At 42.7% G+C, this 27,247-nt stretch overlaps 1 protein-coding gene across 4 annotated transcripts in view; it reads left to right on the forward strand.

Moving 5' to 3' along the window:
* The window catches only part of PRKCE (protein kinase C epsilon), a 472,683-nt gene that overhangs the window by 183,911 nt on the left and 261,525 nt on the right, over window positions 1-27,247 (forward strand). For 3 of the 4 annotated variants that reach the window (XM_061625425.1, XM_061625426.1, XM_061625428.1), the window contains exon 2: window positions 11,329-11,392. In XM_061625425.1, the coding sequence (XP_061481409.1) occupies window positions 11,329-11,392 (64 nt within the window). Of the gene's footprint in view, window positions 1-7,411; window positions 8,230-11,328; window positions 11,393-27,247 lie in introns of those variants that run through there. The other variant, XM_061625427.1, reaches the window with a different exon arrangement.

The raw sequence follows: 27,247 nt of genomic DNA on the forward strand, positions 1-27,247 counted from the left end.
GGAAGTTCTTGGTTAATTATGAGAGGAGTGCAAGCCTCTCTAAAGTTCCAGCCTCCTTTCTCTGCAGCTACATCCCATTACTGCAGCCTTCTTTAAGCACTAACAGCATTGTGTGTGCCAGGATTTGTCATTTCCCAGGGATTATAAGACTTTAGTAAGACTCCAGAAGACTTGAGACACTAAAATATGGGTCTTCCATCAAAGTTAGCATCTTTCTCCATCATGACTTGTAGTTGTCCGTCATGACTTGTAGGAGCACATACCTTGAGTCATCATGACATTGCCATGTTGTACATTTCCCTGTCTCCACTCTGCATTGCTGGTGGGGAGCTGCAGAGATTGTGACATGATGATGCAGGGTAAATGATCCTACACGTTACAGGGGAGATGAGGAGAACTTGATAGCGGATGCCAGTTTGGGTGGCAGTCCTCTGTCAAGTGTAATGTTTAGCTCTGGGTAAGGATGGGTAGATGTGACAATTTCAGTTTCTCTGTGTTTCTAATTTTTCTAATCTTAAATTCCTTAAGTTTCATTCTCCACATATCCTCATCTGTCTGCAATTAAAAAACAGTCCTCATGAATACTCATCAGCATTTTAGTGTGAATTTCTCCTGATATACTCATTTGGGTATGCAGTTTTGCCTTACACATTTCTGCGCAGCAGTTTTCCCTAATATAATGCATTCTCATTAATATTTGTATTTCTGTGCAGACTTCACCTGATTATATGCATTTCAGTACACATTACGTGGCCGGAGAACTGCATTGCAAAATTTGGAGAAGTGTGAATTGAGAAGGATGGCTGTTTTTCAGCTATTGTATTAAGTGCAAATTAGGTAGGTTCACCTTTAAAAGCAAACCAAATTGAATTCCTCCCCCATTCCTAGCTCTGGCCTGGCCTATGTTTCTGTGTCCTACTAATATGCCATATCTAATGTATCTTCCTTTTGCAGTTTGCTGTGGTTATTTTACCCTGAAAATTTTACGTAAAAGAAAGTGAAAACCCTCCTTGGGCTGATTCACATAGTATGTTTTATGAAGCCAGCAGCATCGGTAATATTTTCTAGCTGACCTTGTGTCACCACTAGAGTGATTCCATGCCCTCCCTTGTCAGGGCCTTGAAGGGGAAGGACCTCGATCTCCTTGCAGGGTTGGACTTTTTTGGACATGCTGGCCACTCTGTGTGTTCTGACTGAGGAGCAAAGCAAGATTTTAGGTCAGATGGATGGGTAAGGAGTAAGTAGTGGGATGGGGGAGCTTGCAATATCTGCAAGTCCAGGAGAAACGAGGTGGGGGAAAGTAAGAGCAGAGTCTGTAAAGTGCCCAGATGTTTGGACAAAGCATGCTAACAGGAAAGGAAGGTTTATATAGCAGGCTAGAATAGGCAATGATCAATGTGTGGCCATATTTTTATAACTGGTTTTATACTTATAAACCATTTAGAAGCTATTTTGGCAAGGAAGTGCTATATCACAATAACAATGGAGCAATCAGCAAGGCAAAGTGCCAGTCCAGCTATCTGGGTCCACAGAAATCCATGTTGCCCCATACCTCAGTGGCTCAAAGCAGAGGGCTCCAGCCCAGCTAATGTAGGTCCTTCAATGCTTTGAAAATGAAATAGAAATGGAGTGCATTCAAGTCGATTCCAACTTATGGCAACCCTATGAATAGGGTTTTCATGGTAAGCCGTATTTCGAGGGGGTTTACCATTGCCTTTCTCTGAGGTTGAGAGGCAGTGACTGGCCCAAGATCACCCAGTGAGCTTCATGGCTGTGTGGGGATTCGCACCTTGGTCTCCCAGGTCATAGTCCAACACCTTAACCACTACACCACACTGCGCTTTATGGCCCTGAAAACTAGGGCTGCAAGTTTAATTGAATATTTCTTGATAGATTGATCAAGATGTATTGCAGATTAAAATTAACCCACTAAGTGATGTGAGGCTCTTACTGAAAGGCTGATCACCACGTTTGATAGTGCATGCTTTACTGGGCAGAAACACAACACCCCCCCGAAAGTATAATCCAATAATTTACACTTTCCATTTCTAAAATGGGGAGGTCCGATGCAGGTTACTCTGATCTAAAGTAACTCTAATGTCTAAAGGGGGGGCACAGAAGAACTTTTACCAAGATTGTTGTGTATTGGCCTTCCAGGCTTGCAATACCAGGAACTGCTGAGTCTGCCCAGGGGTGTGGCAGTGTTGTTTCAGTTCTGAGTTTCAATTTTTGGCCTACAAGCAGCACCATGCTGTGGGCCTTGTTCTCTTCGTATCTTTAGGGATAGCAAAGTCCTTGTTGTTGTACATACTCTGTGTAGTAGGGTTGCCAGGTCTCCGTTTTTCTGCCGGAGTCTCCAGCAAAAGGGGGCCGTCTCCGGCCTGCGGCAATATTTTGTTTAAACTGGAGGATCTCCGGCTTTTCATTGGCCCCCTCAGCCACGCATGCGTGATTGACACACGCATACTGTTGGGCTGTAGCTGGCCGCCTTCCCGCTCTTTCTCAGTCAGGCAGCAGGGACTGCAGTGCAGACAGACAGGAGGACTTGAGCAGCCACCGCCCCTGCAGGGACCCCCCCAGCAGTAAAAAGTAAAATCGCTCACTCTCCCTACCCCCACCCCCATTCCCTACCCCCGCCTGCTCTCCTAAATGGTTTAAAAGTAAGAGATCAGATCGCTCACTCTCCCTGCCCCCACCCCCATTCTGTCCCTCCGCCTGCCCTCCTAAATGGTTTAAAAGTAAGAGATCAGATCGCTCACTCTCCCTGCCCCCACCCCATTCTCTCCCCCCGCCTGCCATCCTAAATGGTTTAAAAGTAAGAGATCAGATCGTTCACTCTCCCTGCCCCCACCCCCATTCTCTCCCCCCGCCTGCCCTCCTAAATGGTTTAAAAGTAAGATCGCTCACTCTCCCTGCCCCCACCCCCATTCTGTCCCCCCGCCTGCCATCCTAAATGGTTTAAAAGTAAGAGATCAGATCGCTCACTCTCCCTGCCCCACCCCCATTCTGTCCCCCCGCCTGCCATCCTAAATGGTTTAAAAGTAAGAGATCAGATCGCTCACTCTCCCTGCCCCCACCCCCATTCTCTCCCCCCCGCCTGCCATCCTAAATGGTTTAAAAGAGATCAGATCGCTCACTCTCCCTGCCCCCACCCCCATTCTCTCCCCCTGCCTGCCATCCTAAATGGTTTAAAAGTAAGAGATCAGATCGCTCACTCTCCCTGCCCCCACCCCCATTCTCTCCCCCCCGCCTGCCCTCCTAAATGGTTTAAAAGTAAGAGATCAGATCGCTCACTCTCCCTGCCCCCACCCCATTCTCTCCCCCCCGCCTGCCATCCTAAATGGTTTAAAAGTAAGAGATCAGATCACTCACTCTCCCTGCCCCCACCCCCATTCTCTCCCCCCGCCTGCCCTCCTAAATGGTTTAAAAGTAAGAGATCAGATCGCTCACTCTCCCTGCCCCCACCCCATTCTGTCCCCCGCCTGCCATCCTAAATGGTTTAAAAGTAAGAGATCAGATCGCTCACTCTCCCTGCCCCCACCCCCATTCTGTCCCCCCGCCTGCCATCCTAAATGGTTTAAAAGTAAGAGATCAGATCGCTCACTCTCCCTGCCCCCACCCCCATTCTCTCCCCCCCCGCCTGCCATCCTAAATGGTTTAAAAGTAAGAGATCAGATCGCTCACTCTCCCTGCCCCCACCCCATTCTCTCCCCCCCGCCTGCCATCCTAGATGGTTTAAAAGTAAGAGATCAGATCGCTCACTCTCCCTGCCCCCACCCCCATTCTCTCCCCCCCACCTGCCCTCCTAAATGGTTTAAAAGTAAGAGATCAGATCGCTCACTCTCCCTGCCCCCACCCCATTCTCTCCCCCCGCCTGCCATCCTAAATGGTTTAAAAGTAAGAGATCAGATCGCTCACTCTCCCTGCCCCCACCCCCATTCTCTCCCCCCGCCTGCCCTCCTAAATGGTTTAAAAGTAAGAGATCAGATCGCTCACTCTCCCTGCCCCCACCCCCATTCTGTCCCCCCGCCTGCCATCCTAAATGGTTTAAAAGTAAGAGATCAGATCGCTCACTCTCCCTGCCCCCACCCCCATTCTGTCCCCCCGCCTGCCATCCTAAATGGTTTAAAAGTAAGAGATCAGATCGCTCACTCTCCCTGCCCCCACCCCATTCTGTCCCCCCGCCTGCCATCCTAAATGGTTTAAAAGTAAGAGATCAGATCGCTCACTCCCTGCCCCCACCCCATTCTCTCCCCCCGCCTGCCATCCTAAATGGTTTAAAAGTAAGAGATCAGATCGCTCACTCTCCCTGCCCCCACCCCCATTCTCTCCCCCCGCCTGCCCTCCTAAATGGTTTAAAAGTAAGATCGCTCACTCTCCCTGCCCCCACCCCCATTCTCTCCCCCTGCCTGCCCTCCTAAATGGTTTAAAAGTAAGAGATCAGATCGCTCACTCTCCCTGCCCCCACCCCCATTCTGTCCCCCGCCTGCCATCCTAAATGGTTTAAAAGTAAGAGATCAGATCGCTCACTCTCCCTGCCCCCACCCCCATTCTGTCCCCCCGCCTGCCATCCTAAATGGTTTAAAAGTAAGAGATCAGATCGCTCACTCTCCCTGCCCCCACCCCCATTCTCTCCCCCCCGCCTGCCATCCTAAATGGTTTAAAAGTAAAATAGCTCACTTTTACATGTTTAACGTTTTGCTTTTTAAAAAAAAAGAAATGAAATCCTGCCTAGCGTAAACGAAGTTATTTATTTTAAAAACAATATCAAACGTTATTTTATTTTTGCGATTTTTCCCGTCAGTGAGAGGGCACTTCCGGTGCTCTTTCGGATCACGCGACGCCTCAGCTGAGGCTTCCCAGCAGGCGGGTAGGAGACTCAGCGCGCTCTTTCCTCCCTACCTGGGAGAAATGGGAACGGGGGCGATTTGGGGGAGCAGTGAGTAACCTAGCAAGAAAAGCCGGCGGAAGAAAATAATCATTACACGTTCCTGTTTTGCGTAGATGGAGCCTGTACTAATTGACAGGTTGCCTGCCCGTTTATTATTATTGAGACGGGAGTTAGAGCAAAGCCACACACCTTTTCCTCAGTCCAAACCAGCGGTACTGGTTTTTTTAAAAAGGCAAGCAGTAAAGAAAATGCATGTACCAAAATATAGAAAATAGAGTGGGAAGGAACAAGACCTTTTAAAAAGGGGGATTGACTGGAGAGACTGTGGAGGTTAGAGGAAATGAAAGGCAGGTGGAGGATCTGTAGGGTAGAACCAGGACAATAAATAGCCACTGTACTTGTATCAGCTAGAAAGTATTTGGACAGTAACCAGGATGGTTTTTGTTCAAAGCTTTACACTGCTATAAAAGTTTCTTAGTGATCTTGTGCCAGCCACTGTCTCTCTCTCAATTTAATGCACTGATGTTTAGTCGAAATCTGGCTTCCAGCATTATTGAGCCCATTATACCATGTCCTGCACTCTGAGACGATCAAGAAGAGACCCCGGCCCTACTCTGTGTGACAACCTTTCATGTATTTGAAGAGTACTATCATATCTCCCCTTAGTCTGCTCTTCTCCAGGCTAAACATGCCCAGTTCTTTCAGTCTCTCCTCATAGGACTTTGTTTCCTGTCTCCTGATTATCCTCGTTACCCTCCTCTGAACCCATTCTAGTTTGCTGTATCTTTCTTAAAGTGTGGTGTCAAGAACTGGACGCAGTACTCAAGATGAAGCCTAACCAGTGCTGAATAAAGGAGAACTAGTACTTCACTCACTTTGTTAATGCAGCCTAAAATAGCATTTGCTTTTTTTGCAGCCACATCACACTGTTGGCTCATATTCAGTTTGTGATCAACAACAATCCCAAGATCCTTCTTGCATGTAGTATTGCTGAGCCAAGTATCCCCCATCTTAATAACTGCATTTGGTTTCTTTTTCCTAGGTGTAGAACTTTGCACTTATCCCTGTTAAATTTCATTCTGCTGTTTTTAGCCCAATGCTCCAGCCTATTAAGATCCCTTTGAATTTTGTTTCTGTCTTCCTGGGAATTAGGTATTCCTCCCAATTTTGCATCATCTACACGTTTGATAAGCATTCCCTGCCCCTCCTCATCCAAGTCATTAATAAAAATGTTGAAGAGCCCTATAGTAGCCAGCTAGTTACCCCCCCCAGGTTGAGAAGAAACCATTGATTAGCACTCTGAATATGATTGTGTAGCCAACTGTGGATCCACCCAATAGCTGTTCCATCCAGTCCACATTCAGCTAGCTTGCTAATCAGAATATCATGTGGCATTTTGTCAAAAGCTTTGCTAAAGTTGAAATATATTGTGTCCACAGCATTCCCACAGTCTATCAGGGAGGTTTGTTGTTGTTGTTATGTGCCTTCAAGTCGATTATAACTTATGGTGACCCTATGAATCAGTGACCTCCAAGAGCATCTGTCATGAACCACCCTGTCCAGATCCTGTAAGTTCAGGTCTGTGGCTTCTTTTATGGAATCAATCCATCTCTTGTTTGGCCTTCCTCTTTTTCTACTCCCTTCTGTTTTTCCAAGCATTATTATCTTTTCTAATGACTCATGTCTTCTCATTGTGTCCAAAGTATGATAACCTCAGTTTCATCAATTGACACCCAATTATTTGTCTGTTTTGCCTAGAAGGCCCTCCCTTGTCCTTAACATGGCTGCAAATGGAATCTACATTCAGAGGCTGTATACTTCTGGTTGGCACATCCTGATTTGCTTATGGGCATTTGAAGTAATTTGTTTGGCTGCTGTTGAAGACAGAGTAGTTATGTTCAGATGTAATGCTAAACCATGGTGGCATATTGTGTGAATGAACAGCTATAGGTCACATACTCTCTTGTCCCATGCAATCAGAAGCAAGGGACACATTTGGGAGCTATTTGGGAGCTATTTGTTGTTGTTATGTGTCTCCAAGTTGACTACGACTTATGGCGACCCTACGAATCAGTGACCTCCAAGAGCATCTGTCATGAACCACCCTGTTCAGATCTTGTAAGTTCAGGTCTGTGGCTTCCTTTATGGAATCAATCCATCTCTTGTTTGGCCTTCCTCTTTTTCTACTTCCTTCTGTTTTTCCCAGCATTATTATATTTTCTAGTGAATCCTGTCTTCTCATTATGTGTCCAAAGTATGATAACCTCAGTTTCATCATTTTAGCTTCTAGTGATAGTTCTGGTTTTATTTGTTCTGACACCCAATTATTTGTCTGTTTTGCAGACCATGGTATCCGCAAAGCTCTCCTCCAACACCACATTTCAAATGAGTTGATTTTTCTCAGGGGGGGGAGAGCAGAGAGGTGCCGGGGCTGAAGCGGCCCAGAGATCACCAAGGTTGCCTGGCCCAGAAGGCGCTGGCGTCGAGGCTGGGTGGGGTGGCTTTGGGGGGAAACGGAGGCAGGCGCTCTGCACAGTGCACATGCTTATTGCTTAGGAGGAGGCGCTCTCTTCCTTTATTTTTATTTTTGTTCTTTTTCTGGTCCTCCCCTCTCTCCTGCTGCCTGTCGGTCCTATATAAGGCCTCGTAAAGTAGAAAGGCAATTGCTGCCTACACTCACCCTGCTTGTATGGCCATAAATATTAGGGGACACCCACTGCAGTAGCCAGCCAACACATAAAGTTGCAGTGCCTTATGGATAACTTTGTGGATGATCCCCAGTCAAGTCTTAGCAACACCACAATGCTGACAGGCAGTTGCCAACTGTTTGCCTAGAATGCCCTCCCTTGTCCTTAACATGGCTGCAACCATACCTACTCAGAAGTAAGTCCTATTGAGTTCTATGGGGCTTAGTTCCTTAATAAGCATGTTTACAGTTGTTGCCTTCAGGGGCATCCATCTGTGCTCCCATCTAACATCTCTGCAACACTGAGCTTCTTTCTTCCAATAATGGCCTGGCCTGAGGGCACGTAAACCCTTCTTGCCAGAAGCAAGTAAGCTAGATTAAATGTTCCCTAAAGGCGTTGAACTGTGACCTGGCAGACCAGGGTTGGAATCCCCACACAGCCATGAAGCTCACCGGGTGACCTTGGGCCAGTCACTGCCTCTTAGACTCAGAGGAAGGCAATAGTAAACCACCTCCGTCTGAATACTGCTTACCATGAAGACCCTATCTGGGATCAACTTGAAGGCAGTCCATTTCCATTTTGCATCACCCTAAGCTTGTGAGAAAGAATGACTTTGTCACTTCAGATGGACCTAGGAACACCCTATTTTAGGTAAGATTTCTATTTTAATCTCCAGAGAATTTTTTTTGAATGGTATGCTCCAAGCAACTGTGGTTGATACAATGTATCATGTTTAATGACATCACTAGGGCCCGCCCCGTGACGTCACTAGGGCCCGCCCCATGATGTCACTAGGGCCCGCCCCATGACATCACTAGGGCCCGCCCTGTGACATCACTAGAGCCCGCCCCATGACGTCACTAGGGCCCGCCCCCATTTTCTCAGGTTTTTGAATGGTTCCGACCTGGCAACCCTACTGTGTAGCCTTTTCCTTCAGAATACTTTATAAAGATGTAATGTAGAATTATGCTAGCACGTTCCCTAAAAGGGCATTTCTCATCTTCCTAGCAATGATGTAATGCTGACAAGTTCTCGCATTACCAAGACATTATCATGAATAATTAAAAAGTAAACTCTACTTGTCAAAGCTAATGACTGAAGTGTAGTTTGTGGGACATTTATGCTCAACTTTGAGTGAGGGGGAGTTCACTTCCTTTAGTTATTAGTATAGTATAGTCGTTATTACTGTGAATTAATGTGATGCTTATGCGAACTATTATCTCTCTCTTGTGGTCTTGAGGACCTTGTGGTTTTTCCCATTACAGGGTTGCAAGAACACCTGCACTTGGCTGACTTTCTTTTCTCCTTAAGATACAGGATTAGTCTCAGGCCTTGAACCTGGCAACCCTAATAGAAGAGGAGGAGATATTAGAAAGCTCAGTGGCAAGGCCTCACATATACTGCTATTATTATTGTGGTGGTTGTTGTTGTTGTCAGAATGTTGTACAGATGTACCTCACTAGGGCATTCCACAAATGGGGAGCCACCACTGAAAAGGCCCTGTCATGGGTTAACACCAACTTAAGGGAAACTGCCTTTCAGCCCAAGCAAGAGAGGCAGCTTACCCTTCACATATCCAGGACTTATCAATACAACATCTTAACTTTTGTTAGAATAAATGATATAAAACAGGAGTGGGGAAGCTCTGGCTGACAGACTGGATGTAGACATTCAAGCCTCTGTATCTATCCCTCAGGACTCTCTCCAGCCACAAACCCTCCTCCTTTTGTCTGACTACGTGTTCTTGAACTATGATAGTATATCTTGCTTGCTTGATGGAGAGATATGGGGGAGAAATTCGAATCAGTTTGCATTTAAAGGTGAATTAACCTAATTTACATTTTCCGAAACAATATGAAAACAGAAACACAGCCATCCTTCAAAATTCACACTTATCCATACTTTGCAATGCAGTTCTCAGTCCATGTGATGAGTACAAAAATGTATATACACTTGGGTACAATATGCATATAAATGCATATATTAGTTAAAATAACATACAGAATGCATTAGAGGAAATTGCATACAAAAATGTGTTTATTAGGAGAAATTCACACAGAAAAACTGAAGAATTTGCATGAAGGAAAAATAAATCACAAGCTGATGTGGAGAACTGAACTTGACTGGAAAAATGAGAAACAGAGAGAAACTGAAATTGGCATGTTTGCCCATCCCTAGAGGGTGGACAGAAGGCAGGTGAAGATGTACTGGTGGATCATTGGATGATTTGCAGAATGTTGGCAAAGTTTGTGACTCTGAATTGTGTAATAACACCAACAAACAGAAATGTTTTTAGAACCCACTATCTATAGCAGCTTGGGTATAGATTTGTAATTGTATATGGGTTGTCCCAGCATGTACTCATGGAATGACATAGGTCAGGGATGGGGAAACAATGGCCCTCCAGATGTTGCTTAACTGCATCTCCTATCAGCACCGGCAGTTAGGCTGATGGGAGTCTGAGTCCAACAACATATGGAGAGCCACAAATTCCCCACCCCTGCAGCAAAAAAATACATTATGAGCCCTGAGCCACTGTTTTGCATCTGGTTCCAGCTGCTGGACCTTGAAGTCCTAGTACAACAAAAAACCCAAAGTTGATCACCCAAGTCTGAAACTGCCCTGCTATAGGAGATGGTTATTACAGAAAGGACACATTCTTTTCAGACATTGGCTGCACTCATCAGGCAGTGGTGCCAAATATGCACATGCATTCTATTTACAGACTGAAATATAGCTGCAGCATATGTAAGAGATCACCTCCCCCCCCCATATCCCATCCCAATTTCCAAGGTCAACCAAGAATACCATTTTGAATTTGCTATTTGTGTGTCCACACACAAGGCAGATGAGGACAATTTAGAGATGTGTTGCCCATAGCTGCTCCTCCTTGTAGAACCTCTGGAGACTTGCTGTAGCCTGAGCATGCACAAGTGATGCATGCTTCCACATTTTGCTCTTTTAGGGTAATGCTTCCAAGGGGGAACTCTCATTCTTCCTGGTGAAAAGATGCAGAAGGTCCAAATGCAAGCAGAATATGTACAGTTCATTGTGAATGAGTTCTGCAAGTCCCCACGTTGTATGTTACACCAGAAGCTTGACAGCGGATGCATGAGTCACTCGGATTCCCATTTTTTCCCATGTTCAACGCGTGAAGACCCCCCTTATCAGCATTTATAAAACCTTATTCCTTGGGCAGGCTTTTGGGAACTAGTATTGAGACTGGCAAAGCTGTGAAGGTTTTCAACATCTGTTCCATTTTAGTTGTTTTAATACAGCTTTCCCCAACCTGGTGCCCTCCAGATGTTTTATTAGACTACAACTCCCAGCATCCCTGAAGATTGAGCATACTAGCTGGAGCTGTTGGAGTCCAAACTACAAAGAAGGCATGAAATTGAGGAAGGCTGTTTTAATATATTGTTAACTAAATATTTTATTTTAGCCTGTATTTACTTACCCCAAACGTTTGGAATGTGCAGAGTTGTAAATTCAAGAATTAGATAAACAGCTACCTTTACTTGTTCTCAGACAAGTGTAACAAAATATTTGCAAGGATCTTTCCCACTTAAATCTGAAGTTGGTTGAGATGGTACATCAGAATCTGCCAGACTTAAAGTCCTTAAAATCATTGACTGCACTGAGTATTCTGTACAGTGATTCCCAGATGACATTTATCATAAAAATAAACACACCCTAGGAAAAGAACACAATGGAATTCTAATAATAAATATTTGTTTTTTCCAACTGCAGATTGATTTGGAGCCAGAAGGAAGAGTGTATGTAATCATAGATCTTTCAGGCTCATCAGGTGAAGGTAAGATGGTTGGGTTTTATCATTTTCAGCAAAAATAACAATTTATAGTATATCCTTAGGCACATCATTCAGGAGCCCTTCATCTGAAGATACGAGTCTCTAGGTCAGCCTTTCCCAACCAGTGTGCCTCCAGATGTTGTTGGACCACAATTCCCATCTTTCCTGACCATTGACAATGCTGGCTGAGGCTGATGGGAGTTGTGGTCCAACAACATCTGGAGGCACACTGGTTGGGAAAGGCTGCTCTAGGTGTATGTGTCACAGGGAGCCCTGACAAATCAAGAGCTCCTTTTGATGTGTACCTGTATCAAACACATATTTGTAACTACCACGTGTTTTTAAGTAGTGATGCCATGAAAATTAAAAATCAGTCCATTTGTAAATTGCATCTAGTAGCCTTGTATTTCTCAAATGTATTATGACTTTGAAATAATGAAGTATAATATTTTTATTAATGCAAGCCAATTGTTTATATGTTAATTTATATTTTCTGTGGCTGCACAGTCTGCAGATTGGCATGAGCTGAGGACTGGTGGATTTAGCAATCCATCAATTACCAATTCTCTTGAAAACAAGTATATTTTTAAAATGAGATTTTGCTGGAACAAAACAGGTTATACTATTATATATATTTAACTGCTGGCATATATTTAAGCACCAAAGGGTATTTTATCTTCAGTTTTTGGGGTGTGCTTAATCTCTGCTTTTTGCCTCTTCAATATGTAAGGATGTCTATGCTTTTTATAAACAGGGTGATTTCTAGTTTGGTACGATTACGGATTATAGTCCTAACTCCCTTGATGTTGATGGAGGGGACGGGGTTAGGATACAGGATGGACTCTTTTCTGCCAACTTCACCAGTAGAGAAGAGCACTGCCAAGTAAGGGGAGGGGGCGCCACTGCAGCAGATGCCTAAACTCTGTGCAAATGTTTGGTAAGCTATCACCTATGGGAGACAGCAAAAAGCCCCTAACTGGGGGGCATTTCGAAGTGGATCCTCAGGTCTTCAGTTACGCTAGCTCTGAAGCTCACGCTTCAAAAAATGATTGGAAATTGCCCCTACTTTCCTCCCTGACCAGCAGGACTTCAGATGTGGCATTGGCTCTGCTGTTCGAATCATTCCTGGCCCCATTTAAGATGGCTTTGAATAGGATTCCCTAGAAAGAGGCATTGGAAATACCTGACTGGCTTTTTTAAAGGTTCAGAGAAGAAGCTCTGCAAACATTTCTATCATGCTGGTTTTCAAAATGAATAATGATTACATTGAAGATGATTTGCTTTTGTGCTGTGATTTATTTATGTGATGGTGCAGATTAAGAAAAAAAAACAGTACAAACTAAAAGCTGCATACATGCAATGGGCTGAAGTAATGCTAAGTAAAAAATGGTTCCTGGCATTCGCTGCCCCTTTTGTAGGCCACCAAAGTGAGGAGGCATCAGTTCTAGGCGCGCGCGCGTGTGTGTGTGTGTGTGTGTGTGTGTGTGTGTGTGTGTGTGTGTGTGTGTGTGATGGCGGTGGGAAGAGATTCTTAATTTTTTTTGGGGGGGTGACCTATCAAAAAAGACAGGGTAGCGGCAAACTTGCTGCTGTGCCGGCTCCAGTGCATCTCCCCCTCTCTTTTCTGAAAATGGGGGCAAATGACCCTAGTCAGTCCCCGCCCCTTTTTACTTGAACTCCTGGCCAGATCAGCTCCAGTGCATTTTTTAAAATAATCAGCTTCAGAGAGATTTCGCAACCGATTGGAAGATCAACCTGTTTGCCTTCCGGATGTCGCCAATGGAAATGCTTTGCCATAGGCTCAGGCAGAGACAGCCGAACACTTTGCTGTGGGTGGTCCTGAAAGGTCTGAAGTCAGCAGTGGAGATGTGGTCAGCAGAGGGTAGAGTTGCTTCAAAACACAGTCAGAAAAACCATTCGGGTCCTGGCTGAGGGCCCCCTCGATAAGGTCGGGCCCTGGCTGAGGGCCCCCTTGATAAGGTGGGGGGAGGAGTAGTGCTCCCCTTCCATGATCTGTGGCAGGGCAGCTGCCACAGATCGCAGGGAGGGAGCTTGCAAGCCGCCTGCCTGTTTGCTGCCTCCACCTACCTGTCTTTTGCGGCTGCGTGCACTGCACGCACAGGGCTGCCATTAACCAAGATAGCAGCTGAGGTTTCCCTAATGCGCTGATGTCCCTGCTGCTATCTTAGTTGATGGCAGTGATGCACTCGCTTAGCACCATGGTCCATTGCTTAGAGCTCCATGCCTGTTTGCAATGACAGAGAGCAATTATGTTTAAAAATAGAAGGAAAGGGGAGCAACCGCTGTGTTAGTTTGTCCCTCTGTAAGCCTCCATGTCCTGAAAAATTCTGTTAGTTTGTTCTCCCCTGACACTTCTCTTTTCTATCAAAAAGTGAGCAGGATGAAAGTTTTACCTCATTTCTAATCTGAATAAACTCTGGAAATAAAATTTTAGAATGAAAGAATGGTTGCTGCTTAGCACATTAGTGCTATTCCAGAGCACTAGCCTATCCAGACCACGGATGGAATGATGTGTCAGTTTGGGTCTCTCAGTTTTCATTTTTCTAATCTTACATTCAGTTCTCCATATTTCTGCAGCAATTGCATTTTATTTTTTAAAATAATCTTCATGAAAATTCTTCAGCATCTTAGTGCAAATTTCTCCTAATAAATACATACTATATGCCGTTTTGACTAATGCCCACATTTTTGAAAGCGATTTATCTTAATATAATGCATTTTTGTATGTTATTTTCACCAACATATTTATTTTGTGCATACCTTTCCCCTAGTATATGCATTTTTTAAATCATTGCTTGGGTGAAGAACTGCATCACAAAATTTGGATAAGTGCAAATTTCAAAGGGTGGCTGTATTTCGGTTCACATATTTTTTCAGAAAGTGCAGATTTGATAAATCCAGCTGAATTTGTGGACTGAATCTTCCCCCATCCCTAATCCAGACACATAGATATCAATGTGTTTTAATCTTTTTAGTCTGTTACTGTTTTGATTGTTTTACAAATGTTTTTCATTGCTTGTTTTTAACTTTTTTATCAATAATGTTAATGTTTTTTTAAACGCTTAGATGTGTTTCTTTTTACAATCAAGTGCTATGTATATTTTATTAAATAAAAATAAAGAAAAGCAGGTAATTTAGAACCCTAGAATCTGGTACAAATTTGGATAGAGAAAATATAAGTATTTCTATCCACAACTTGCATGTACGGCTTCCACTTCAGCATGTGTGTTTGGGTGTTTACATTTAAACACAACAATAGCTTTTGTTTAATCTTGCTTTAAATGTTTAGAGGTTCATAGATTTAAAGCACTTTTTTTTTAAAACTGATGATGTATAGCCGCATGAGCTGAAAACTGGCAGCCTCCATCTAGGCCTACTGCAAATCGTGAACTTTTGAAAATGGAATGAAATCCATTTGGAAACAAATCGGTGATCTTCTATTTTTGTATAATATGTAATGTACACACCAAGCAATTGTGTATAAGAACATATGACATAAAAGATCATATGACCTTTCTTTTGTTTCAAATAAAAGATACACACTACAAGTCCAGCAAGGCCTCATGGGCAGGGCCGGATTATCCATTAGGCTTAGTAGGCTGAAGCCTAGGGGCCCAGAGCTCTTGGGGACCCGTGGGGCACTGGCCCAAGGGCCCCTGGAGCTACAGGGAGCCCTCCACTCTCCTTCCGCGATCTGCAGAAGCATCCACGGACCGCTATCCCCCCGCTTTACCTACCTTTCCATTGTTTTTTGTGGCGTGCAGATTTGCCATCAATCAAGATGGCGGCCGAGGTTTCCTTAAGGGGCTGAAGCCTCTGCCGCCATCTTGGCTGATGGCACGCATGCGTGCTACATGCGCTCGTTGCTGCCATCAACAAAGATGGCGGCAGAGGCTTCAGCTCCTTAGGGAAACCTCTGCCACCATCTTGATTGATGGCAAACCTGTGTGCACCACAAAAAACAACAGAAAGGTAGGTGAAGCATGGGGATAGGGGGACCCAAACACCAATCAGCCTAGGGGCCCTCCTCAGCTTAATCCGGCCCTGCTCATGGGCTGCAAATAGTTAACTCCTGTTAAGCATCTTTTTATTATTTACATTGTTCTTTCAAATTGCAACATAAAGACACAGCCCATTCATATTAATATAAATTTAATAAAAATAAATAAATAAAATAAATAATAAAATAAATTCACCTTCTCCCCAACGTACAGTATATCCATACGTGTCCATATATTGTGGAGCACCCTCCCCTTAGAAGCACAAATGGCCCTGCATTAATGGGCTTTAGCAATAGGGTGAAGACCCATTTGTTTTGCAAGCCATTAAGAGGGTAACGTTCTGATTTATTTATACCTGGATTTCTTTTATACTGTTGTTAAACAGGTTGGAACTGTGTATTGATTCTTGTGGATGTTTTAACAGTAATTTATATTGTTGCACTGTATTGAAACTGCTGTGGGATAAATATGATAAAAAGTGGTATATAAAAGCTTCTAATATATTATAATATAATCTTTCACCCCTACACATGCAATCACATACTCTCATTTAACAGCACATAAAACAGACCAGGCTAAAGGGTCGGGGAGAGAGAAATAACAGCGTGCAGTGACTAGGAGCCATGCATTCAGTGTAGTGGGCCCAAGCCTGTGGAACTCCCTCCCAACTGAGATTAGACAGGCATCCTCCGTGTTGAATATCAGAGGTATGACGAAGACTTTTTGTTCCAGCAAACTTTTAAAGGTAGTGGTTGGTTTATGATTATTTTATTGTTTTATTGCTTCATTTTATGAATGTCTTGTTATGTACACCACTTAGAAATTCCAATGATTAAGCCGAATATAAATGTCTTAAATAAGCTATGGGACATGCACTGATTGGAAATGAAGCACTATATCTGCCCAGACACTTTTGAGGAGCAATAAAAACAGAAAAGATTCTGCTTTTAGTGTTTTTGTGATTAAGTTGTATTAATGAGTTTTTTGGGTGAGTGGATTTGCCACACCACACCACCTGTCAGCATTTTTAATCTCTACACTTTTTCCTAGCTATCTTTAATGCTGGTAGTGTTAAATTGCTTATGGCAACTCGGAATCTGACATAGGGCTTGCAAGTTGAAATGAAGAGACAATACCAGAAGCAGGATGACAATGCTGGCTACAGTAGATCTGCACAAGCTGTGATCCGCCAAGCCCATCAGCTGTATATTATATCCTACCGACAGTGTGATCACCCACCCACTCCTGGTTTTGCAGTTCCAGGAAGGAAGCAAAACTCAGGAGATTGATTGAAACCCCCCCCCAAACCCAATTAGCTAATGTATTGTAAAGCTATCTTTTGAAGGAGCATGGTTTCCCTGGGTATTGCATTGTGTGAACTTCCTGTACCCCAAGTGCATTGCTGCTGTCAACTGTATTAAGGAAAACTATGCACAGGATTACAGGCCTTAGTTGTAATTGACAGTTAGCCATATTCTGCAATTACAGGCTCAATTCAGATGATGTCGGGAAAGAGTAGTGCTTTTTATTTGTAGCGGAATCAAAACCAAACAGGATCCTTGGTTTTTAATTCTGACTGGTGGCCCAAATTGTTTGCATTTTTAAAGCTTTGAGCAGGCTTTGATATGAAACCTTGCAATGGTGTAGTAATGGGAACTGGGCAATCAAATGTTCTCTTGCTGTTCTGGAAATTAAAGAAAGGCCCATCAGAAAGGGTAAGTAGGGCGGGAAATCAACCAAACACACCATGTAAAAATTAAATTTATTGCATACTTAATTTGATCCAGAGCCCTCTGTATTTTGCAAAGCAGGCATGGAGTGATCTAGAAAGTTTGTAGATACATACAGATGGGGAAAAGGGTTTTACACAGTGGGTCCACAAGACAAAAAAAGAAAAGGAATAGTATAGAACAGAATAGATGTCTTTCAGTCATATTTATTTTTTCTTTGACTGTCCATCTGTTGGAAATAATGCAGTGGATGAATTGGGGAAGGGACATAACTCAGTGGTAGAGCATCTGCCTTGCATGCAGAAGGTCCTAGGTTCAATCTCCAGCATCTCCAGGTAGGGCTAGTCCAGCATCCTGTTCTCAAAGTGGCCGACCAAATACCCATGGGAAGTCCACGAGCAAGACCTAAGCACAAGAGAGCTCTTCCCTCCTGCAGTTTCCAGCAACTGGTATCAGAGAGCATACTGCCTCCTACCATGGGAAGGAGAGCATAGCCATCATGGCTAGTAGTCATTGAGAGCCTGATCCTCCATGAATTTGTGTAATCCTGTTTTTAAGCCATCCAAATTGATGGCCATCACTGCCCCGTGTGGGAGTGAATTCCTTTTTTTTTTCCAATTAATTTTTATTCCAATTTTCAAAACCAAAACAATACAAAAAGAAAACAACACAAATCAATAACTAGTGCAATACAAAAAGAAGAATATATATATATATATATATATATAAAAGAAAAAATATTGACTTCCGATTTGTCATAGTTTAACCTATCTCTTAATAGATTATAAAATCACCTTCCTCCAGCGGTTATCTTAGTTGGTTTCAAATCTCATTAACATCCTATCATTTTAATCTTCCACAAAAAGTCAAAGAGAAGTTTCCAATCCTTGAGATATATATCAATCAATTTTTTTACTAAATAAACATATCAATTAATCCAACTCTTCAAATCTACTAAGTCCAGTAATTTTAAATCGCTCTTCTGTCATTATCCATATTAGGTCCATCTTCCATCTTTACGCACCCAAAAATCTTGCTGTCATAGTCATATAATAAAAGTCTGATAGGAATTTCCTCCATCACAGATATTTTCTTGCCATCAAATCCGAACGTATCACTGAAGTATTGTTGCAAAGCCGCATCTCTGTTCCTCTTTTCCACATGATACACTAGTACATCTCTTGAAGGTTTTTCCATTGACACAAAACAGGGATTAATTCTGTTAATTTTCTCCATTTCAAGTTTCATCAAATCCTTCCAGTCCAGGAATTTTTTTGAACCGATAATATCTTTATCTCCAATCTCTTCAATTCCTTCAGGGACAGCGCTGAATTCCAAACTATAATATTTGTCTCCAGGATCCATCACAGCCAGGAAATCCAAATCTTTTTTCATGTCCATAATTAAGCCAATCTCCATAATTTGAACCTTGCCTTTAATTTCTCTTTCATCCTTTTTTGGTTTTCCAGATCTATCTTTATTCTCCTTTCTCATAGAATCCTGAGTTTATTTCAGCTCCTGTCTCATTTCGTGAAATTCAATTCTCCACGCTTGTCTATTATTTCTCAGTTCTTGTTTTATTGAGTTAATCCCATTCATTATTTTCTGAAACATGTCTAGAGATAAAGTCCCTTCTTGTGCATCCATGATCTTCTTAATTGTCATTCTTAAAGCCAAAGGAACAAAACTCCTTCAATTTTCAATGTCCCAAACAAAGAGCAGCTTATTTCTTTAACCAGTTACAAAGGAGTTAATCTTTCCAACCAACTGACGTCACACGCTAGACAGCCCTTATCTCTTATCTGCCCGGAAGTGTAAGAACGGCTTTAGTTCACAGCGTCCAAATAAATAGTAGCAGAGAGAATGAGCAGATTCGTCAAAAAAAAAAGTAGATCAGGAAAAATAGTCCCAGCCATATATTACACAAAAGCCTTATAAATCAAAAAGATTTCTTATCTCTTCCAATCAGAAATCTCTCATCCGTTGTAATCTTTAAAATGCTATTTTCCATGTCAGCTTTTTGCAATAAAAAAAAAAGATAAGCTATTTATATTTTCTTCCCCCTTAGTTCCATGAATAAAAAAAAAGGAAAGTCTTACCTCACCTAGGTTATCTCAATTGCTGTTACTTTGACAAATCTCTTTAGCTGTATAGATAAGAAAATGATGAATGTAGACAGGAGGATGTTTGCCTGTTAATCCGTATAAAAAAAAACGGGTCACTTATCCAGCTGAGCTAGCATAAAAATCCTCGCTCTGTCTGAGCTGCTGGAAGACAGACAATTCTGACGAATTCCAGACTCCAACAATCAAAGCAAAGCTGTGTGGGAAATCTCACATTTCTTCCTTATCCGGAAGAAATTATTCCCAGTCAGAAAAGAGCCTTCTGACTGAATTTAAACTGGATAAGTTTCATCCAAGACGGAGCTCGTCTCAGAGGCTGCACAGGCGTAGGGATCCTCCTGGGAAGTCGTGGGAGTGAATTCCATAGAAGAAGTACTTTCTTTTGTCTGTCCTGAAATCTTCCAACATTCACTTTTATTGGATGTTCACGAGTTCTAGTGTTATGAGAGGGAGAAAAGTTTTTCTCTGTCCACTTTCTCCATGCCATGCATAATTTTCAACACTTCTCTCGTGTCGCCTCTGACTCGCCTTTTCTCTAAACTAAAAAGCCTCAAAACCTGCACCCTTTCCTCAAGGAGGGACAAAGAGAGGCACTCTTGAACTATAGCACACAACAATAGCAGAATCCCCCTCGCCCCAAAAATACACATATGATATAAAAAGTTACAGGATTTCAGTAGGAAGCTATGGGACATGCACTGATTGGAAATGAAGTACTATATCTGCCCTGACACTTTTGAGGAGCAAAACATACAACTGCTCCAATACCATCAAGTCCACAAATCATTGTGAATGCAATAAAAAGGATGCCTGGAGAGATGCCTGTCTCTGTTGCACTTGGCTATAAACAAATATCTGGCCCATGGTTTGGCTAAACCAAACTTAGCCAAAGTCACTGGGCCTTAGGCACAGTGCTGTTAAACCTTTGCAATGTAAATCAAAGGAGCAGGTATCCTTTAACCATTCCATTCTTATGGAATGCCATGAAAAGTCAGAAATGTGCTGAAGCAATGCTGGGGCTGATAAGGTAGGGAGCTGATCAATACTCTGGGTAGGGGGCCATTGGGAACCCCCAGGGCTGGCCCAAGACTTTTTGCTGCTTGAGGTGAAGGACAAAATTGCCCTTGCCCAATCCCATATACCAAAACCAACTGGGCTGGCACTTGAATATTTCTTTAACACTGACAATAGAACAGCATCTGTCACTGCACATGAGAGCAGCAGGCTAACTTAGTGGAGGCAAGGCGGATTGTGTGGCATTCACAGCTCTGTCCACTCCATGTCCCTCAGTATCACCTGATGTGGCCAACTCACTCTGCCTAACAATAGGGCCGGCCCTGGGAGCCCCAATGCATTATGCATTTATTAACGGAATAAATTTAAAAACAAGACAGTACTCATTATATTTGCCGCCCTGGGCTCCTACTGGGGGGAAGGGCGGGATATAAATCAAATAAATAAACAAATAAACATTTAATTAATAATCCTCATGGGCCTTCAATGGAAATTGAGCTAAGCTGGAAAACTTGAATTTAAAGACTTGGTTTAGCCAGCAATTACCTGTGGCCTTATGAAAAGTCTCTCCAAACATCTGCTTCCAATCTGTGAAGAAGAAGCAGGAGGAGGAGGAGGAGGACAGAGCCTAATTTTGAAGTTGAATTAAATAGAAAGACAGGTATTTTGTATGTAAGTACTATGCATATAATTAATAATTTGAGCTTGCCTTTGAAACACCTTATAAAGTCCTCTCTTGATGTGTCTGGATGTTTACCCTGGCTTCCATTGATCGAGATGACCAATGATGAAAACTAAAACAGTTCTGAAGGGAGCTCTGAATTTCCAAGCTGATGTATATACATTCTCACTATTTATTGCCCCAGTATACTGCAGTGGTAACTCTATCGCGAAAGCAGGAATTAGAAAACAGGAGTGCAGAAACTGTTCCAACTGTTCCATTATCTCTTTTGGCAACGCTGCCACTCCTTTTGCTGCCTCTTACTTATTGCATTACCTTTCTTGTCATATTTCATCTTCACTGTCTCATTGTGGAATCTGTTTTTCCTCCTTGTGTAATGCACCCTGCTGACATTGGCTTGGGCCAGAACAGCCTGCTTCATAATCTTCGACTCTGGTTATCACTGAGTCAGCAGTTCAGAGGAGAAAGCATTTCTCTCTTCTATTCTCTTTGATGGAAGACGATAGTCTTTAACATGATGGCATTCCTTCTTCTTTGGCTCCTCTTGGATGTTGGCAGTTGCCCAAGACCACGTTGATTTTTCCATAGTAAGCAGCTTTTCTTTTCGGTAAGCATTATTCATCCACTGGCTTTTTTTTATCTTGTGTTCTTAGAGTAATGTCTTTGAATGTATGTATGAAACTTACTTCATTTAGGATAATAGCCAATATTAGCCCTACTCAGAATAGACCCATTGAAATTAATGGACATGACTAATTAGGTTTATTATTTTCAATAGCTCTATTTGGAATAGAACTTAGTTGGATATAACCCTTAGCATTTTTCTTACCATTGCATCCCACCTTTATGCCATCATAGAACTCAAGGCAGGTTACATGTGGTTCCCAGGCAGTCTCCCATCCAGGCACTGGCCAGACCTAGACTTCCATAGCTTCAGCAAGTTGGTGGCTTTGTGTGCCTTCAGGCCATACCCTGGGACTGCTGCTTGAACTGATTTAAAAACAACTACCACATTTTTTGTAATGAAATAATGTCACCTCATTCTACTAACACAATGGTATTCAAACATTATATCTTATGGGAATCCTTTGCACCTCATCTTGCCAGCTAAGAAGCCTAGCATATTTCAAGGGATTTTCAAGAGTGTGCCCTAGAACTCATTTTCCTCCATTTTCACATTGTAAGCAATGATCCATAGTGGTGGCAACAGCATCCAAGCTGACTATTTATTTATTGGAACATTTATCCCACTTTTCCATTCATCCATGTAGCTCAGTGGAATGTTTGGACACAGAAGGTACCAAGGCATCTCCAGGTAGAGCTGGGAGAGATCTCCTGCCTGAAACTCCAGAGAGCCATTGCTAGTCATTGTAGACAGTGCTGAGCTGGGGAAGGTCCTTTTCCTTCTTCACACCAACTGCATCTCTGCCAGTGGTCGGACATACAGAAAGGACTCTCCAGCTGACCTAGAAAGACCATATGGGAAGAGACACCTGTAGGGCTTTGCAGGTGATAATCAGCAACTTGAGTTGCACCCAGAAAGGAATTGTCAGCCGTTGACAATCTATTGATGGAGAGTCCTGGGTCCTGATCCCACTGCCTCCATGTGTTGAACTTTGCTGGAGCAGCTATGATTCATGGGTAGCCTGCATGCTTTGCAGGTAGGTCTCAAGTTCAGTTCCAGCATATATGGTTAAAAAGTTTCACGCCTACTGAGAAATAAGTCCCATTAAGTTTAATGGGGTATTGCTCCCACATTGATGTGCAGCCTCAGGAAGCCAAGCCTAGAAGGGCTTCTACCCTGAGAAACTGGAGAGCCACTGCTAGTCCGAATAGATGGGGCCAGGCTCAATGGACAATGGTCTCTGTGTCAGGCAGCTGCACATAACCACATGCATTTTGAATGAAGATGGGCAGTGAATAGAGATTATCTGCCTAGGAGCACTATTATCTGATTGGAAGTCCTTCCACCCTAATCCCAGATGTGTAAAGTATATCTGAATTTTCTTACTGTTGAGGGAATGTCACTCTGCACCCTCTCTGACTCTCTAATATGTTTCCTAGCAAAGCTACTGTCAGAGTTGCTGAGTCTTGAACCTTCAGTGGTCTGAGGGTGGGAGGTAGCTTAAAGAAGTACATGGGACCACATGCATTCAAGTGTTGGTGCCTTCTTCAGGCACAAAAGGAAATATGGAGAGAACATCAATCTCTGTGAGTAGTAAGCAGTATGAAGCCTCTGGATTGGCTAGGCCTCATATAAATACTAGGAACCTGGCCTTTTGCCATTTCCTGGTTAACAGAACAGAAATTCTACCATGCTTAGCTGGAAGGGTCATAATTCACTTCGGTGTAGAGCAAATGCTTTGCATGCTGAAGGTCCTACTGGGAGGAAGGGCAGGATATAAATCAAATAAATAAATAAAATAAGGTCCCAGCTTCAGTCCCAGATTCCGTTTTCCCAGTAGAGTGGGAAAAGACCACTGCTTTAAACACAGAAAAGCCGCTGCCAAATCAGTATAGATCAGGGGTGGCCAACATGGTGCCCTGACTATTCCATCATCAGCTTCCATCATCCCTGACCATTGGCTATGCTGTCCAGAGCTGATGGTAATTATAGTCCAACAATATCTGGAGGGCACCACGTTGGCTCTCCCTGGGGTATATAATATTGATCTAGATGGACCAATGGTCTCAGGATAAGGTAGCTTCCCATACTCCAGTCTCCTGCTGTTGCTGCTGCTCTACACTTTTCAGGCCCAGCTTGAAAGTCACCTATAGTGTCCATTATGCCCCAAAACACATTAAACAAACACAGGTTCTCAGTGTGGGTCTGGTTGAGACTTTGTTCAAATTCAGCTCTAATCATAAATTTGTCTCCTGGTTCTCCTCTCTAAAAACTGCCCAGGGAGAGTTCAAGAGGAGTTTCTTACCTCCTCTTGACCTCCTTTGGGAATGAGTTTGCTTCTGACTGCTAGTTCCTGCTATGAACGGTGACTCTAGTAATTCATAAGTTCTCATTAATGCCTTTCCAGTTACAACCTTACTTGTCTGTTTCCCTGGAAAAATGCACTTGATACATACCGACTTTACACCAGCAGGCAAGTCATTCCTTTACTGTCATTCAGTGGGCTACTGTCATTTTCTTCCATTCCATGTATGGCTGAAAAGCTAAATTATGATTCACAGTTGCATCCTCCTCCTTCATATTTCCTTTTGCCATGGAAATTTTTCATGCCATTTCCTTTTGCCATGTCTTCTGCAAGCACAAGTCTTTTACACTCAGCTCAGGAAGGCAAGGTAATTAATTATGTTTGTCTAGTTGCCTGCACTTAACTGAAAACAAAGGTTTGGATTTCAGCACAAGAGTGGGAAGATTAAGCTTCAGCAAAATATCACAGCTCATGGGTGTAGGTGGAATATGTATGTGTCACCAAGAGCAGCACATTGAAATCTTTTGGATTCCATGCTTGCAAAACATGCCTTCACAACAATTTCATTTCAGCCTGCACTTGTTGATCCATGCCCCACCACCACCACCATAGGATGTAGAATATCTATATCATTTCATAATGAAGATTGATTTATAGTGCCAGTTATTAAGGAGAATCCTGTTAAGAGCTCATATTAGCAGAAAGCCATTTTAATGGGTTCCGTGCTATCCCTATATCTGCATTTTCTTTCTTGCAAGAGCTTCCTGCCCTGATCTTTCCCCCCCCTCGCACAGTGTACTCGTCATAATTATGTAAATTTTCTTCTGTGGTTTTGATAAAAGGTTGCTCACTTTTTGTGTGTGTCAGTGTACCTAATATCTGATTGCTGAGCAGTGGCCAAACTCCCTTTTCAATGCATAATGGAATCAGTAGGTGCAAAATATGTAGAGACTGCTGTTTATTATAAGGTCCGTTGTTAGAGCAAGTAAATAAACATTAGCTGGGTCGTATGCAAGTTAAAATACTGGAAGGAACCTTTTGCATAATATAACATTCATCATCAAGCCAATGAGAAGGGGGAAGAATCTGTATTGTTTTTGTTGTTATGTGCCTTCAAATCTATTACGACTTATGGTGACCCTATGAATCAGCGACCTCCAATAGCATCTGTTCAGATCTTGTAAGTTCAGGTCTGTGGCTTCCTTTATGGAATCAACCCATCTCTTGTTTGGTCTTTCTCTTTTTCTACTCCCTTCTGTTTTTTCCAGCATTATTGTCTTTTGTAGTGAATCATGTCTTCTCATTATGTGTCCAAAGTATGATAACCTCAATTTCATCATTTCAGCTTCTAGTGATAGTTCTAATCATGTGCACCTACCTACTCCCATGGAAAATGTAACATCACAAAAGCATATACGCATATAACTTTTACATACAATCTTCCTACTCCTTTCTGGTAAGGATGGCAAAAAAGAAAAGAAAGAAACATGCAGTGAAATTTAGGAACAGAGGAAACTCCCTTAGGAGCCTGGTCAGACTGTTTTTTTGTCCATTTAGTCCAGTGTTGTCTACTCAGACTGGCAGCAGCTTTCCAGGATCTTAGATGGAGGTCTTCCTCATCACCTGCTACCTGATCCTTTTTTACACGGAGTTGCTAGGGAATTAACTTGGAATGTTCTGCATGCAAAGCATGTGCCCAGCCCTGACATGAGAAATGGTCCGTCCCAATACAATTTATTCATTGTGTGACATTTTTTTTAAAAAAAGTCTACACTTTGTTCAGTGACTATAATCTTTTGAGTAGGCTCCACAATAATGAGAACTGAATGAGACTTTCTGTGATTTGAATACTATTATAGACTAGCCAGCTGTCTTTGACTTAGGCAGCCTGGAGGTGCATATGTATGAATGGGTCCACTGTCTATATTCTCATCAGGCTGTTTCTTTGGCTCCTTACCAGCAGCTGTAGCAGCTTCCATTCATAAATACATCAGAACAGCCTGCATCAGGCCAATGGCCCATCTAGTTCAGCATCTTGTTATCACAGTGACCAACCAGATGCCTACAGGAAGCTCACAAGCAAGACCTGAGCACAAGAACACTCTCCCCTCTCGTAGTTTCCAGCAACTGATATTCAAAAGCATACTGGCTCTGGCGGTGGAGGTAAAACATATCCATCAGGGGCAGTACTCCATGATTTGTCTAACCTCTTTTAAAGCCATCCAGGTTGGCAGCCATCTCTGCCTCTTGTGGAAGCAATTTCTATAGTTTAACTATGCTCTGTGTGAAGAAGTACTTTCTTTTGTCTGTCCTGAATCTGCTTGTGATTATTGGGTTTTAACTAGTGGGCCAGCCCTGGCTTCTCCCCAACATGCACGCTTTTCTGTAAGGTAGCTAGAGATTTCTTTAAATGGGAGATACAGTTCCATCACATGGGAAGGACTATTTCTGCATGTTTTAATTGGCTGTAAGTTCATGTAGTTGCAGCAGTGCAAAGAGTGGCTATTTTTTGTTTTGCTGCTTACTGTTTAATTGATAGAAATTAATTGCGTTGGTATGATTATTTTCGCCTGATTTATTCTCTTGTTAGCTGCCATGGACTTTTTTTTATTTTGCTTTTTCCAAAATGGAAAGGCAGTGTATAAATATTTCAAATAAGTGAACAAAATGAAATATACTTGTCACTCCATCTATTTTGCAGAGCATTGGGAGCCACTTAACTGCACCCCTGATAAATGACGGACCTACTTTAATTGGTACAATTGCTAGGAAGCTGTTTCAGGAAACTGTGTGTTGAATGAGGAAACAATAAACAGCCAACCTAAATCTACCATTGTCTGAATTCTGTTCAGAGCACCTCGCTAGTTTTTCTCTACAATCTTTGTCTCCTTCTTCAAGCTGGGCTGTTTTACTGCTCCAATGTGTGGGAAGCCATCTGTTCCCCTTCTATACTGCTTCTAACATTGAGACCCAGCTATATATTACTTAGGCATAAGCTCACTCAAGCTTCATTTGTATATTACTAAAGAGAGGTGTAGTCCTGTCCAACACTGTTCCAGTTATATATGTAGAAAGAAACATTTTAAGTGATTCCTTCCCAGAGCAGTGAACCTGGTGTGAGTTGGAACCATATTATTTGGCCAACCCACATGATAATTCTCTGTATTTCCGATGTTCCGTGCATGAGTGCCAGTGGCTCTGCTGCTGAAACAGAACCACATACATACAGGTTAGTTTATTTGAAAGGAGTGAGTGCCCACCAGGTAAATGTATGTATTAATATCAGTCTGAGTCTTACTGTTCAATTCCATGGGTGCTCGAGACTCTCAGGGGATGCAGGCAGAGTCCAAGTCAAGG

This window comes from Rhineura floridana, chromosome 4 (assembly GCF_030035675.1).
Source record: "Rhineura floridana isolate rRhiFlo1 chromosome 4, rRhiFlo1.hap2, whole genome shotgun sequence".
In the NCBI taxonomy this organism is placed as follows: domain Eukaryota; kingdom Metazoa; phylum Chordata; class Lepidosauria; order Squamata; family Rhineuridae; genus Rhineura; species Rhineura floridana.